Source organism: Mesoplodon bidens (assembly GCF_964165515.1).
Source record: "Mesoplodon bidens genome assembly, chromosome: 9".
NCBI classification, from domain to species: Eukaryota; Metazoa; Chordata; class Mammalia; order Artiodactyla; family Ziphiidae; genus Mesoplodon; species Mesoplodon bidens.
Genome location: NC_138166.1, coordinates 37,419,157 through 37,435,913, shown reverse-complemented (window position 1 = coordinate 37,435,913; position 16,757 = coordinate 37,419,157). Strand labels below are relative to the sequence as shown.

Sequence of the window (16,757 nt, the reverse complement as noted above, 5' to 3'; positions counted from 1 at the left end):
AAGTTTGAGAATTACTGGTACTTAAATGTTACAATGAACACTTATTAATCTATAAAATTATTCTGCCTCAAAAGTAGAGTATTTGATCAGACAACAGTCTGGCCCACAGAGTATGATATATTCAACAGATTTTACAACAATTACATGTTTTTTTTTTTTTTGTAAAAGTGACTGAGACATGTTCAAAATCTCCCCCACAATAGGACTTTTGTGGGAGTCAGAAAACAATGACATTCTCACAGATGTAAACGGAGGTAAAACTAAAGGATTTTTTTCTAGAAGTATGGCTGTTAATGTGAGCTATTGCTTCAGAAAAAAATTGACGGTACAGTAGAGTAACCACATGAAATCTTTCTTGTCACAGTTGAATGACAAGAATTCTTTCTTGCTGTGCAAAATCTTGTCATCTACTTTGTTAAATAAGAATCTATTTAGGCACCAGAGCTCCGCCTATAGATGATATTCAGCCTAAAAACGAACAGGATGTTTTATTCAATGTATCCTATAAAATCAGAGACATTAGCTAGCCTTCCAGATGTTAAAATATACACTGTCAATTGAGAAAGCAAAATATCTTTAACAGTATCATCTGTTACAATGCTGGAGCAGCATTTCTTAAGTGTAGCCATGCCTCACACTTCCTGCTGAATTCTGTCACAGGTGGAAGCCAGAGTTCCGCAGTAGGCAGAGGGAATCAAAACCCCTCCATGAGGGCCCAGGCATCAGCACTGTCAGAAAGTACCATAGGGGACCCTTGTGGCAGCCAGCCCTGAGAACCACCATGTCATGGGACAAGCTTAACACTGCTTCAGAGGCTTTTGAACTTGCAGGATACTGGAAGCCATTAGGCAGTAAACAGTGGCTATCTGGGACACTCACAACCACAAGCATTGCAGATAAATAAAGTTTTCCAGAGAGCAGAATATGTAACTCTTAAAGAACAAAAATTTTTAAAGAGAGAAAATTTTCTAAATTGCATTAAATAAATACTATCTTTTTATTGATGGCTCAGATCACTAGGATAAATGTCAATCATACACCATACACTCTAACTACATTATTTAATGATACAGGGTTAAAATGGATTGTTGAGCCTTACATTGACCTGCTTTGACTTTTTAAAAAATACTCCAGGCTGCTATTCTTAGTTTTTCTGTTTTCTCCCTTGAAGGTACAATGTCAGCTACACTTGTTAGTGCTAGAAATATCCCACAGCAGCCACTATTAATTGCTTCTCTGATAGCCATTCCCCCAACTCCTTACTAACAGAAACATAATTTTGTCAGAGCAGCAGTGTTTAGACCAGCCAAAAGCATTTCCCCAGAATACCCATTTCTCCAAAATACTCACTTCCACCTGTGCCACTAAGAGCACAGGTCAGCATGGGTTTCAGGGAGAGCTTATGTTTTCCAGCTACAGACCGATTTCCTTTTCTTGTCTGCCTAGGATAGGAATGTGAGCTTGGAGGAAGAGCATGAGATGCCTTGCAACTCTGAGGTCATAAGCATGTGTATGATAATCTGTATGGCTAAAGAATATCGGGTGGAAAAATAGGAAAGTATTTGGGTCCCCAGTCCATTTCTGAGCTACTGTGCCAGATCTGGTCTGCCTACCTTTGGGCTTCTGAGTATATGAGAATAAATAAACCCTTATCTATTTAATTCATAGTTGGCTGGAGTTTGATATGCATAGCCAAAACACATTCATAATTGATACACCAACCTCATAATTTGCTAACTTTAATCTTCCAAAAGCTTAAACACCAAATAGCCAAGCATATTAAAGAGCAAGGGGAAAGAATCTCTATGTGAAGTCACGGAGAGCTCTCAGGAGTAAATCAGTGCATGAACTTCATGAGATCATCTTGTCTGCTTAGGTCTTTCTTCTTCCATGGTTCTGAGTCGGTTAAGTCAATGTATAAAGGAGCACCTGGAACCCATTTTTAGTCCTGATTTTTCAGACTGAGAATGATATAACAGCCTAGAAAAGGCAGAGAAGAACCAACATTGCCAGATGGAGGGAGGAAACCAGGAATGGGAATAGTGTCAGGATCAGTTTCTTGCCTAATAGACAAAGGCTGATAAAGGATTTGATTGAAATGCGTAAAAGCATAACTGGTGTAGATAAGGTAAACTGAAACCTGTTCAAAATAGGGAAGGCAGGGAGTGTCTTTCATACTACTTAAATAAATATATGACAAAAGGGCAGTAAATAATTTAAAGAATAGATAATAAAGTTAAAATTTACTTCCCATAACTGGCAAGTATAAATAGATTTTTTTTAACGTATGGAAAATGTATAAAATCAGAGGCATTAAGGTAGAGCATAAGAAGCTGGGACATCCTTTGAGATTGTTTAGCAGGACACACAATGAGCCTTCTCATGACTTATCCTCTCACATCCCCTGACAGGAAACCATCAACGCAGACATTCAATTCCTACTTTCATCTAGTATGGGATTTTGTACTGGTTTTTCACACACTACACCTGAACAAGTGTGGATCTGTATTACATAGTGGATGTGTACCCACCGTTAAGGTTTCACAGAGGCATTAAAAATGTTAAGTATCCACTGTAACAATCTATATTCTGACATAAGGATATACTGTTTATTAAACCATGAACCATATAAATGGAAGAAGAGGATTGAGGGAGGGGAAATGGATAAACAGAAACAGTGTTAACAGGCAAACCTATCTCCACGTTTGCTTCTGAAATTTTTCTAAAATAATAAAGAATTAAGTCTTTATTAAATAAATAATGCTAAAGAGAACATGACTTTAATTGTACAAAATATGGTAATTAGGTCTTACTCATAGAGTTAACTTAGTTGCGAAGAGCCTTACAATTTCAACAGGAGCAATGCTTCGCACCAGCTGCTGGAGGAGTGTAGCTTCACAGTAAGGAAATTTTCTGATACTTTCTCTAATGATCTTTTCTTGATATATTGGAAAGCCATCAGAAGGTCGGCCTTTTAACAAGCTGAAAGATATTTTTAAAAAAGTAACTAGAGTTACTTTTTAAAGGAGTTGAATTACTAAGCATTTCCTCCCAGCTGAACCCATGAACTTTGAGTAGTTTCTTCTTTGCTGCGTGAGATTTCCATTGGGTCTTCACAACATGAGGATAGACTCAATTCAGATTGCTGCTCTACCTGCACATTAGGCTAGGCCTTATCAGGTTTAGGGGCTCAGAGATGTATTTATAAAAGTAACCCCTGACATAAAACATACTAAACACTATTATCAGATTAGCTAGTTACTTATTACCATGCCAGTTATTTGTACAAAGAATGAAAACTCTCATTGAGTCACACCCTTCTGACTTAGTTCTCTTTTCTTAGTAAAACTATCGGAGAATTTGACCCCCCAGGGGTCAGAGAACAAGGGTAACACACAGCCCTCCCGGGTACAGAAACAAAGATACATTGAGCACCATTGTGAATCCAGAGCAGCAATTATGGCATAAGCACACCTATCCTGAAATTTGGACTTGGGCTGCTTTCTAGCTGTATGATTTTACACATGATATTTAACCTCTCCAACCTTCAGATTTCTCACCTATAATTGGGGATAACAAAAGCACTGTTGTAAAGAGTATAGAATGGAATAATCAATTTAGTAATGAGTGCCCCTTGTTTCTTACAGATGAAATGTGATGTCAACATTAACATCTGCTGCTAAAATGTTTAATTTTTAAATCCATGAGATTTCATATAATGAAACATTATCCATTTGATTGTACTTTATACATGACATGGGAAAAAACAGTACCTTTTGATCAGAGTGTCCAATTTATTCTCTCCGTCTTTTAAGAAGTTAATACATTTCTGAAAGATACAGCTGATATAATGCATTTTCATAGCCAGTACTTCATTCATGTCTCTTTGCTTCATACATTTCTCACAAATCAAATCCATCACCTTGTAGCATTTATTCAGAGCTGCTGCCTCTGCCAGCAGAGGATTCTCATTTATAAGCATCACAATCTAGAAGAAATCCCAGTGAGCTTAGAAATTCCTTGAGAGATTTTCCATGTACAAATTAGGTAGTCAGTTTTGATTACCAAATAAAGTCTTTCTTATGGTCACATATTTACTGTGTTAATTTAAATTAGAATGCAAATTGCCACTGATCAAGTTGTAAAACATACAGAAGGACCCTGACATTATGGAATCTCTTGAATTCTGTGTATCAGTTATAGAGTGATTTGCTAAACTAGGGTGTTAGTTGGCCAGTAGGAATCATGGTTTCACTATCTCTGTTAAAAGCACTTTCACTAAAGATAAGCATGGCATATTTGTACACCTTTTATATATAGAATCAACTAACAGAGCAATCACTACTTTTAGTTAACATTACTGAGTGTTAGGATTTCATGGCTAGGAAAACCACAATTCTCATTCATTCTTGTTAATTATAAGGAAATGAAGATTTTTACTGACAAGACGTCTAAAATTAAAAGGTGTATTACTTACTGATTGACTACATTTCTCTTTGGAAATTTTCCTGATATGCTTCTAATCACCAATGCGAATAGGTCAAAGAGGAAAGCAAAAATAGCTTTAAAAAGGGATTCTAAGAGAGTTATCCAATCTGATGCATTATGGGTCCCACACTTCCCATATATGCCCAGATTAAGCCCAAATTTAGTGTAATAAGGAGTATTTTTTTTTTCTTTATTGGTTGTGGTAGGCTTTCATAGGACAGCTGTAAAAATCCACAATGAGATACAGTAATGTAAACGTGTGTAACATAGGCACAGCTGTATTCTCAGAGCAGAAGTTCGTTCAGTATTTGTTAACTTACGTGTTACAGCTAAATACCTGTCCCAGGTAATCTTAGGAAACAACAGGTAGCAGATTTCATGAATTAGATCCTTTCCTTTAGACATGAAGATAATTTGTTAACTTAAGTAAAACCCATGCTGAGCTTCCTACTTGAAAATTTAACATATATTAAATGTTCTTGTTAAATTAAGATTTTTTACTTATTTTTGACACTACTAAATTGATATATAACCTAGTATTTTACTTAAAATATAGCACTCAATAACAAATTATTAGACTTCATGAAATAAGTATAATCAGAATCCTTATTGGTAACAAGTTTGCTGAAAACTTTCCCTACCGTAATATATATCATTAATTACCTGTTTATATTTCTGCTGTCAACTGCAATCACTTGAAGCTGTTTGCTCAATATTTTGTATACAGCATTTGTAATCAAAGGATAGGATCTAAACTTACATGTAAGAATTCTTTAAAAAATCCCAAATAGAACCCAGATTAATGATTGATTTTTTGTTTGTTTAAGACATTAGACTTTATTTTATAATATACAGCAGTACACACAATAAAAAGTGATATATACCCACAGCTCAACAGTGAGCTCACTGAAGCATTTACATAGCTGCACACAAAATAATAATATTTGAATTAGTTTCCTTCCTTTAATCTCTGCAGCATTATAAAATAATAAATTTATTATAAAGGGAATCATTAATTACTGAAGAGGAATAAATAAATTCTGGGCTTAAAAATCATGTTAATAATCGAAAGATAGGATCACTTGCACACATCTGTTTCCTAATCACTTAGAGACTCTGCTAAACTCTATTGTCATTTTTCCTGTGACTCTGTTTTTCTCCATTATAATGTCTGTATTCTGGGCATTAGCACAATTCCCCAAGTCCCTGTTGAAAGCAAACATCCTTATTGCTATAGCAGCCACTTAACCTCCACGCAAATGTATCTGTGTTAGGTACAGTGCAGCAAAAAGGTGCACTGTTGGATCGAGTGTTGTACTGTGCTTATTTTAAAAGGTCTTTGATTTGGTAGAGTGGCTATTAGTTACTTTTTTATAATAAGCCCTATGAAGACCTGTGCCAGCTTGAAAAGGGGTAAAGCAATGAAAATGGGCCACCACAAAAGCAACTAGGCAGCTTTTATCTAAAGTGTGGATAAAAGAAAGGTTTTCAAGTGAATAGACTATTTATACGTACAAAAAGCAAGGTGTGGTCTGAAGGAAGGTACTATAATCATAGAATAGTCTCTCTTATAAGACCAAGTGCTCTAAAAAATATAATGTAGGCTATTTTAGTTTATATACCTTTACAATTCGTCTGTATAAATATACCCCTAATCAAATTTTCTCAAAATATGTGCCTTTAAAGATAATTGGAGGTACAATAATTCTTAGGATATTTAACCCTGAGAAACTAGGTTCTGTGCAAACATCAAAAATTACTCCATAGACTCAATTATCACAATAATTGAGATTACTGCAATCTCAAAGGGTGGACACAGATATAAGACACAGTGAATCAGATACATACAGGAAACTTCTTCAAATCAATCAAACCCAGAATATTCTGTAATGCTCAGGCTAGAGGGGGAATGACAAGGGCCTTGTAAAACCACACACGTTCTCTACATTGAGAAATACTGTATCCCTGGGAAAAATCCTGTCTTCCCAACTCCAGCTGGCTCCACTCCTAGTAGAAGAAGTGCCACAGAGAGGGACTGTTTACAGGAGTCCTCTCTTTCCTGTGTGTGCTGGGAGGGAAAGAAAGACTGAAACAGAAGAGGCTAAATATTTTTTAGAGGTTAAATTCTAAGTCCTATAAAATCTCCACTAGAAACACAAACACTTGATTCATGACTGAATTTCCTTTTTGCCCGATTAGGGTCATCAGTGTTGCCTCTAGCGGTTCTTTCAGAATGTTAGGTAAAACATTTGAGTTTTGAAAAATAAAAACAGAATAGATACCACTTGTCTGTTGTATGGGAAAGGATCTGCTAGTCTGTCATCTCTCTAGATGGTCCAGAAAATTAATTTGGGTGAAGGGCCACACGAAAGGTATTTTGTGATTTGTTTGTTCCTCGAGCTTCAAAGGCCATACGCAAAGGGATGTAGCAATAAAGTAATAAGATTATACACAATTTGGAACTTGATGTTAGTTTTCAAAAGAGTTACTTTATGAGAGCTGTCCACTTATTTTAATGACAATCAGTATATTCCAGATTCTTTTGTAAAAGACAAAGGAAATCTATTTCACTACATTAACACTTTGTATTAAGGGAAAACTTCAATTTTTGACCCAGCATACTGTCTTGCTCACCAAACAGCTCTGAATTACTATCAAATCTATACATTATGAATGAAGACATATGGTAGACACTGAAGTTTGAAAAAGGACAGCATCATTGTAGCACACATGGAGTTTTATGTGATGACTCCCTGAAAAAATAATATTCATTTGGATCAATTAAAAAAAAACAATCAGTTTATAAACAAACAAAAAGGTCATATATAAAACATGAAGAAAATAGCAGTGGAAATAGTTCACAATAGCCCTCGAAGCTTCCCAGTTAAGCCATTTGAACTTCCGGGTTGGTCTACTAAGTTTGAAAATCTGTGTGATTTGACTATTTACTAGAAAAAGTGTATCACTTAAATGCATCAAATACGTACTTGCATGAAAAAAAAATGTGTTCATTATTACATTTCAGAATATTTCCTGGAAGGATAATTAGCATAGTAGATGCTGTTGGTTTCCCACCCAGATTCTCTTTACCAGACCTGTGTACCAGGTCCCTGCTGCTGGATTGTTGGCTGCTGTGGGCTCGGAGCTGCTTCCTTCCTCAGGGAACTTCCTTCATCCAGACAGCCACCTCACTTGGCACTATCTGGGAAGCTGTCCTTTCCCTCTGGGGACAGACCTCAGCCAATGACAGACTGACATATGAAAGCCTGGCTCCCTTGCCTCTCTGAAGCCATTAATGGCCCGGAGCTCATTGTGAGATGAGGTGGAAGCTAGGCTTCGGCTGAACCCATCTCTTTGCCTAGCTTTTCCTCTTGCTCTAGGCTGTGTCCCTCACTCTCTTCTAGATTTTTAAACGACAGCACTCCTTCACTGTATCAAGTGAACAAGAGAGCCTGTCACAAGCTTTACATCAACAAAAAGCAGCCCAAGACAATTATGATACTATGTACTAAGAACTGTTTAAATTCTGAAGCAATATTTGAATAGAAAGCAAATACAGTAGATGCTGCAGTACCTTGACAGGATGAAGATTTGTTGTGGTGATAATTTTGTGCAGTGGGCTTGCCAACTTTGGGGGCAGCCTTGGCTCTTTATCCAGTCCCTGGGGTTTCGTGTAATAATCCAGTTTCTCTCGAGGAAAGAAATTGTTGATTATAGTCACACAATCATGTTGACCTTTTAATAGAAAAATAGGAAATATATAATTTCATTATTCAAAATAAGACATTTTCCATTTTTTTATTATGTTATTCTGTTTTCTGACGTAAACATGCATCAACATCTTTAATTTGTAGGAAAGGAGAGTAGAGGGGGAGGAGGAGAGGTAAAATGTCCTGGGGAACATCTATAAGCATGCTTTGTGATCAAGAAATAATCTCCTTTTTTTTTTTTTTCTGTGGTACGCGAGCCTCTCACTGTTGTGGCCTCCCCCGTTGCGGAGCACAGGCTCCGGACGCGCAGGCTCAGGGGCCATGGCTCACGGGCCCAGCCGCTCCGCGGCATGTGGGATCTTCCTGGACCGGGACACGAACCCGTGTCCCCTGCATCGGCAGGCGGACTCTCAACCACTGCGCCACCAGGGAAGCCCAAGAAATAATCTCCTTTTAAAGACACAGAATTCACAATACATGAGAAGATTATGTGGATAACAACAACAAAAAAAAGCAACGTTCAACTTAAAATTGACCCTAAATGTTTAATAAAAGTTGCTTGTAATTTAAATGTCTCTTCTTCCACCCCTACACAAATGATGTTCATTCTTCCCTAATCACATCTGGCTTTCTTTACACAGAATTTAAATTTATTCTGTATAAAGTTATTAATTATCATTATAATTACTGTTCATATTGTTAAGCTAATCTCTTCCCCCCTTGAATTTGAGAAAAGCTTGGCCTCTTTGTGAAATGAATTAGAGAAAAAGCTTTTGCCCCCGTAAGCCTGGAATCCACATTACGGCTCCTCATAGATCCCTGTGCCACTTCTCTAAGCCATCTCCAGAGGTTAAAATTGTTCTAGGAAAGCAAAACCTTCCCTGGCGAAGCTGGTGGCCTGTGTTTTCCTGCTGCCTTCCCCTCCCTGGCTCCCTCTCCACTACTTCTCTGGAGCAAGAAAGTGGCCACTCTGGGCAAGCAGGCTGTGCCTGCAGGGCACATTTGCAGGTGCAGACTCTTCCAGAATCTCCGGAGGACAGACTTCTTCCTCCGCTCTGCCTGATGAGGGCTGAGGGACCAGCGGCGGAAAGTCCTGGGGAGCTGGCCCAGACGCAGGGGGTCCCAGAGAGGGGTCCACCCTGGGTGGCTCTTGTGGCCCCTGCCCACTTGTACATGGTCCAGGGAGCATCTGCTTGATCCTGCCAACAACAGGTGACCTGTGGGGGGATTGCATTGTGGGCCAGGTGGACCCTTGAGGTTGGCCAGGGGCTCAGCCTGCCTGAGAGTTCAAGGAGAACCCAAGAGTGGACCGGCTTCCCGCTGTGTCTCAGCAGATGACAAAATATCTCCTGGTTTGTTGACCCTAAGACCACAGGTATAGAGAGATGGCACTTCCCTTCCCTGCTCCACGACCTTGTCGGCTTTACCTGACTGCCTAGGAGAAGCAGACCCAAGGGGATCCAATCTCGAAAGGCTCTGCAATGCCTCGAGCAAAGGGCTTCTTCCGCGGATCGTGTTCTGACAACTACAACCACACCACAACCAAACCATAACCACAACCACCAAAGAAGAAAACTTAAATGAAGCAGATCAACTACAGTATGTAAAGAGACTTTCATGGACCACAGAAAGATTCCATTCTTAAAAGTTAATAGACAAACTGAAAGAGGTAATCCTGGTTACTACCGAGAACTAAAATAGTAATGTAGAAGATGAAGGGGATGAAATATCTCAAAACAGAGAAAAACTAGGATATAGAAATCATTATGAAAGCGATGAGAGAGCTGAAAAACATCCAGGAAAAAAAAGAAATGGATGGAGAATTAATAATTAAACAAATGATAAAAGAACACATCCATGATATGAAGGGAAATTTTAGTAGTGATCACAGTATCATTTTTGGTATTTGATGTTATTCTTAAATGCTGAAACACCAGTTTCTTTTTCTTTTCTTTTTTTAAAACCAGAAATCTCCATTGTCTATATCTTGAGGAGAAGTCAAACAGTAACAGGAAATATTAAAAATATGAAGTGTTCTGTTTAGAAAATGATCATTTCTACCTACATAATCTTCAAGAAGGGAGAAAAGTGACAAGCAAATATACTACAAGCAGGATGCAAACATGACAGCACCAAAAGTAACACAGATAATGGTGTGCAGGAATTTACAACTGTACATGAAGAAACTAAAGACGATGAAGACAAATTGCACTGCTTTCTAAAACACATCCAGCTTCAGTAAAAAGATAGAGGTTCCTGTTTAAAAAACAAAAAAGGTGCTCTCAAATAGCTTCTAGAGACTTCCCTGGTGGTGCAGTGATTAAGAATCCACCTACCAATGCAGGGGACTCGGGTTCGAGTCCTGGTCTGGGAAGATCCAACATGCCGCAGAGCAACTAAGTGCGTGCACCACAGCTACTGAGCCTGTGCCCTAGAGCCCATGAGCCACAACTACTGAGCACACGTGCCACAACTACTGAAGCACGCACGCCTAGAACCCGTGCTCCGCGACGAGAGGCCACCACAGTGAGAAGGCCGCACACCACAATGAAGAGTAGCCCCCGCTCACCACAAGTAGAGACAGTCTGTGTGCAGCAACGAAGACCCAACGCAGCCAAAAATAAATTAATTAATTAATTTTAAAAATTAAAATAAAAAATAAAATAGCTTCTAAATATCAAAATAGACATAGGATTGAAGGTAAAGGGATCAGAGGAGAATATAGACTTAGCTTGTAACTACATCTTCTCATCAGTCCCCCAAGTAGTATACTCAGAAAAAGCCATGTTAGCAGTTGGAAATATTTGTACATAAAATACTGGCTACCTAACAATGACACTGTCGTAGGACTAGAGGTTTCTTAAAATTACACCTTTGTGAGAAGGAAAAAAATAATATTACTTTACTTTTTTCCAACATTAATCTTTCTCATTTTAGGTAGTACTTAGGTAATTTTGATATTTTATTTTTAAAAATCTGCCAATAATTTATATTAGAGTGATATACATATATATTTAAAGTTTATCTTTATACATTTTTACTTAATTTATATTTAAATTTTATAATTGAAACTATTAAATATTTAGTTTTATGAGTTTTTAATTTATGAATTGTGAATACCTACAAATAAAATAGTACTATTAATATAGAAAATAAATGCTGGGGGTGGGGGCTGGGTGGGGACCAGTGCATCATTTTGTGCCATTATTACTATGACTGGACTTGAGTCTTCTAGATTGAATGGGCTCACTGAGTCAGCCCTCAGCAGGATTAATGAGAACATACACACAACCAGTCACATGCTAGTACAATTTTTTACTTTCAAGGATAAACTGAAATTGAAATACAGTTCCAGACTAAGAAATGAAAAGTTGACAAAGAAAAATAAATCACATTCTCACTTACAAAGCCAGGATTTAGAAAACTGTGGAGTAACTTCTACATATGATTGAGAGAATAGAACAGTGATATAAGAATCATGAAACTAGCCAACATATGACTCGCATTTCAGAGAAAAAGAGAGTTTTGGTTATGATGGGTTTCAAACAATATACAACCTACGTACCATCTGAGAATGTCCTGTAACCAAACCCTAAATGAGAACAGAGATCTCAAGATGCAGCAAGGAGAAAAGAGAGGAGAGAGTGAAGAACAAGAGCCCTTGGCAGCAGAGATAGTTAATCCCAATGGGTGGAGACAGCATGATGGAGAAATTATACTGTAGATGGTGAGGACTGCTGAAGGAGAAAGAACACACAATGAATGACACTCTAATGACATATTGGCACCAAACATTCTAGACTTTCTCAGGCAAGTCCACAGCTAGTTGTAGTGGTGGAGGAGGAAAGGAAAGGCCTGTTGCCTGACAAGGCAAACACAGAGAATGTGGAGAAATAAATGAGTTATAAGGATTTCATCTCGTTGGGGTTGCTAAATGGGCAAATGCAAAACCTTAAGGGTAGGGCACAGGGTATAGTTTTGCTCTTGTTTCTAGATAGTAACTGAGAAATATGGGTTTAACTGGGAGCATTGTGAATAGGAGAGTACGCACTGGTAGAATATAAAAGCATTCTTGATCTTTCAAGTTAATAAAAGGAGAAAGAAAATTTACTCTAACAAGACCAGGCCAATCACATTAAGGACACACACACACACACACACACACGGACTTCCATGGTGTACTGGTAAGTGAAGAAAACAAGTTGCAAGGAATATATTTGTATGACCTTATTTTTAAAAGATGAAAAAATCTTGCACGTGTGTGAGTACATACATATACATATTGATCTGCTTGAGGGGAATGAAAGTGGGAGAATGAGTTTTTAGTAAGACTAACTATAAGGAAAATATAATGTCAACTTGAAAGGGTACAATGTAATTTTCTGTCTATGAAATTAGTCTAAATAGATTAAAATGGAATGAAAACACTACCCGTACTTTAGGATGGAATTGTGGACAGGTGTACATTAGACTTTTATTAACGTAGTATTGATAGTATTAAGAAAACAGAGAAAAAGAAAAGCATTGTATTAATGGTTGAAAGTGCAGGCTCCTCCACTTCCAGCCCTGTGATCTGGGGAAAGTTACTTAACCTCTATCTAAGCTCTATTTTGTTACATTGTGGACATAAGGAAAACCTGTAGAGTTAAAGAGAACTTCAGATCATCCAATTCCCTGGCTTCTTTGTACATATTACATATCAGAAAACTGAGGATCTGGAGGTGAAGGGATTTGCCTGTGATCTTGTAACTAATTAGGAGCAGATATGAACTAAAATATGAGTCTCATGATTCCTAGTTTAGTGTTCTTTTCTTACTAAACTGACACCCTCAAAATTAGCTGAGGGCTGAGGTGGTAGCAACCAGGGAGCCCCTAACTGTGGGAGATAAATATTTTTCTGAAGTTTGCACAGCAAAGCCATACCTTTTTCAAATCCTCCTGAATTGAAGTAAAATAAAACAAGAATATTTGTTCTCAAAGAGCTGTCATAAAGTGACTCAGTGACTGTTTTGACTTAATCAACAGTACTTACTATTAGTAGTTTTAAGTAATATAATAATAAAATTTAATACCATATACAGTTACTGTCCCCCATATCTGAGAAATTCCCACTGTATCTTGGCTTACATGTAATTTCTTTCTTGAAATTCCCTTGGAATGGGAGAGAAGATCCCCCTCTTTGATGTATTTTATGGAACCCTTAAGTCACCCATTGGAATACATTTTCACACAGTCATTGCCTTTATTCTCTTAGTGCCGTGAATGCAGGAACACCCTCTGTCTTGTTCACCAAAGCATCTAGAGTGATGCTTGGTCTACAGGTTGTGAACGTTAAGTATCTGTTTAATGAATCATTAGGCCTCACAGAGCTACTTACTACATTCCCAATAAAACAGATATTTCTATCATTGCTTTTCTATCAATGGACTCTTCTAACTGCCAACTCATTGGGACCAAAATACCAAACATCAAATATTCATTCCCACTGTCTTCTAAACCCCTTATATTATATCAAGTAACAGGATTAACACACCAAGAAATATTGGGCACACGCAATAAATATTTGTGGTTGATGAGGATGATAATGAAACAGCTGTATACTGTATTATCATTAATGCTCCTTCCTAATCATTGTTGTAATTATTATAAACATCAATAACTGATGGCATTTATTGAGAGCTACATAAAGAGCTACGTAAAGCTCTTTAGGTCCATCATCTCATTTAATCCTTTCAGGAACCATGTAAACATTTTGCAATGGGGAAACTGAAGATCAGAATCATTAAGTAACTAGCTGCTAAGTGGTACAGCCAGAATTTCAACCCAGGATCACTGACTCCACAGTTCCTGTTCTTAAACATTAGGTTAAACTACTTCCTTAGAGGAGTAAAATATTCTCATTCAAGCATTTGACTGCAACAAAAAGGCCTCACCACACTCTGTATTTCAGAGTGGAGATTCAAAATAGCTTGTTCATGTTATCCAAAGTGTCATTAGGTGTTTCATTAAGTTAGACAAAACTGTAAACATTTGCTTTTTTAAAACTAAACATGACAGTATTTACACTCTGAGAAGCAAAGTGATATTTTTTTCCATGGGGGAAATTCTGGGTATAAGCTAATGTAAAACTGCCATAAAAACTCACCCACAAAGGCTGCCATCTGAGCTGCTGTTCTTCCTACAGAGTTGACAACATCTGTCTCGGCACCAGCTTCCAATATTACCCACGTGATGTCTTTATTACCTAGAGTTGAAAAGAAACATATTTGTTAAAATTAAGGACTGCACAATTCAAGTATTCCCTTTTAAATAATCTGTACCCTTTTTTTTCTGCTGAGTTTTAGGTTTCTATTTTGTGGACATTTTCATTTTTCCCAAAATATAAATCATAACTATAGCAAAAAGTAAAATGCTATAGAACCCGCATAGAAATTAACCTTATTTTCTAGAAAACACATCAAGCGATACAAAAATGGTATGGAATTGAATATAACTTTTTTTTTAACAAGACAAAGTATGTTTTTCCTATGATAATACTTAGTATTAAAAAAAGAATAATGCTTGGTATAAAGTCAAAACAAAAAATAAAAAACAAAGACAGAAAAAATAAAATGAATAAAAGTCTCCCCTTAATGTCTACTAACTCATCCCATCCTTCACACCTACAGGCCCTGAGATAACTACTGACAGTTGAGGATCTATCTTTTTACACTTTGTCCTATCTACAAATTCACAGTGATTCTATTTGTGTTCTTTCACTAAAGGAATCATTACAGATAATCTGCTATTATAAACTATACTCAGTGGACAGCGTTTCCCATTACTTTTTGCAAGCCTGAACTATGATTTCCTTAGGAACAGTTCCTGGAAAACACTGTAGGATCAAAGGTTATGCATATTTTAAATGCGTTTTACCAGGCTGCCTTCCAGCAAGGTTGGGCTGATGTACAGTCCCCAAAACAGTGCACAAAAGTTCCTATGCCAAGACTGGGCATCATCATTCCTCCTTAACCTTTGCCAATATGTTTAAGTGAAAGGTTATCATTTGTTGTTCTAATCTGCAGATCTTTGAGAGTGTTTTAAGCTTATTAGCCAGTTGTATTTCTTTTGTTCTCTGTTCAATTTTCTGTCTAATTTTCTACTGTAGTATTTGTTGTTTTCTAACTGATTTATAAGAACTCTTCATATATAATGATATAACCCTTTTAGAAATAGTAATAACTATTTTCCTTAGTTTTTTAATTTATATTTTAACTCTACGGTATTTTCTATATATGGAAATGTTTTAAGATTTTATGTAATCAAATTAGGCAATGTTGCCCTTTTTGAATTCTATATTTTATACTATGCCTAGAAATGCTTTTTCCCCCTGGATTATAAAAATACAGATTACTGCTTTCAAAGCATGGTAATATTAAGTTACATATTTATTTTCTTAAAAAACTGTAACAAGGACAGATAATTCCACTTAATTTTAGATATTTCCAATTGTCTTTATTCAGCAAATTATAAGCAACATGAATCAGAGTAAGTTTCTAAATGGATCATCATATTTAGTACTTAAATGTCACTGAAGCAAATGGCCCTATCATAGCAGGTATTCTCTCAAGAGGACAACAAAGAAGCTTTCATATTACTTCAAAATATAAAACTATAGAACAGCAAAGGAACTAAATTGTAAGAATAATAGATCTAGCTCCACAACTCTAAACAAAATATATTGTCAATACAAAGAATCAAGTGATTTAAATAACTAAAGAAACATCACCAAATAAACTATATAACATACTTCATACATTATAGCTTTTCAAAACCGATTCCCACCATGTCTTTCCACAAGACATGATGTACATATACTTATAACAAATTTGTATAGGTGACTATTATTGGTATGTTAGAATAAATGCTAAAACTTCACCAGAAAGTGCAGCAAACATGAGGGCTGTGTATCCATGTTCATGTTGATGACAATTTACATCAGCTCCATGTCGTAAAAGTAATTTGCACATATCAAGTTTTCCTTTATATGCAGCATGCATTAGAGGAGTCATTCCATTCTTTAACAGAAAGGGAAAAAAAGTATTAAGTTTACTTATTTACCTTTCCCCCTGCCTATGAACAATTCCTGCAATTAAATTAAAACACAAAATAAAATGAATTAATAAAATCATCTTTATAATCTGCATTTTTATACTCAATTCCCCACTTGGATCTTCCATAAACTGCTGAAGAAAAAAGATGGTTTTATTACCTGAGGTTTTCTATAGATTAGCAAACAGATTCAGAGAAGAACTGCTCAACTTCACATGACTAGTAAAATGGCCAGGGCAAGGACCAAAACTTAAATTTATCAGGGCTCTCATCTCTACTACACATACTTAGCTCCTGGGGAAAGAAATGAACAAGCAGATATAAATGAGTTTAAAAAAGAAAAGAAAAAAGTAAGGAAAAACCTTAAAACAAATAGAATGCTTATCAAGGGGAAAGTTGAATATGGTATATCCATAGCATGGAATAGTATGGAATAGTATGATGTTACTAATTGAATACATTTGTATC

At 36.7% G+C, this 16,757-nt stretch overlaps 1 protein-coding gene across 1 annotated transcript in view; it reads right to left on the bottom strand.

Moving 5' to 3' along the window:
* Positions 1–16,757, bottom strand: part of ANKMY2 (ankyrin repeat and MYND domain containing 2) — a 34,925-nt gene that overhangs the window by 5,534 nt on the left and 12,634 nt on the right. The window contains exons 3-7 of the mRNA XM_081244645.1: positions 16,117–16,255; positions 14,344–14,442; positions 8,063–8,223; positions 3,774–3,988; positions 2,847–2,982 (exon numbers count right to left, since the gene is read on the bottom strand). Of these exons, the coding sequence (XP_081100771.1) occupies positions 2,847–2,982; positions 3,774–3,988; positions 8,063–8,223; positions 14,344–14,442; positions 16,117–16,255 (750 nt within the window). The remainder of the gene's footprint in view (positions 1–2,846; positions 2,983–3,773; positions 3,989–8,062; positions 8,224–14,343; positions 14,443–16,116; positions 16,256–16,757) is intronic.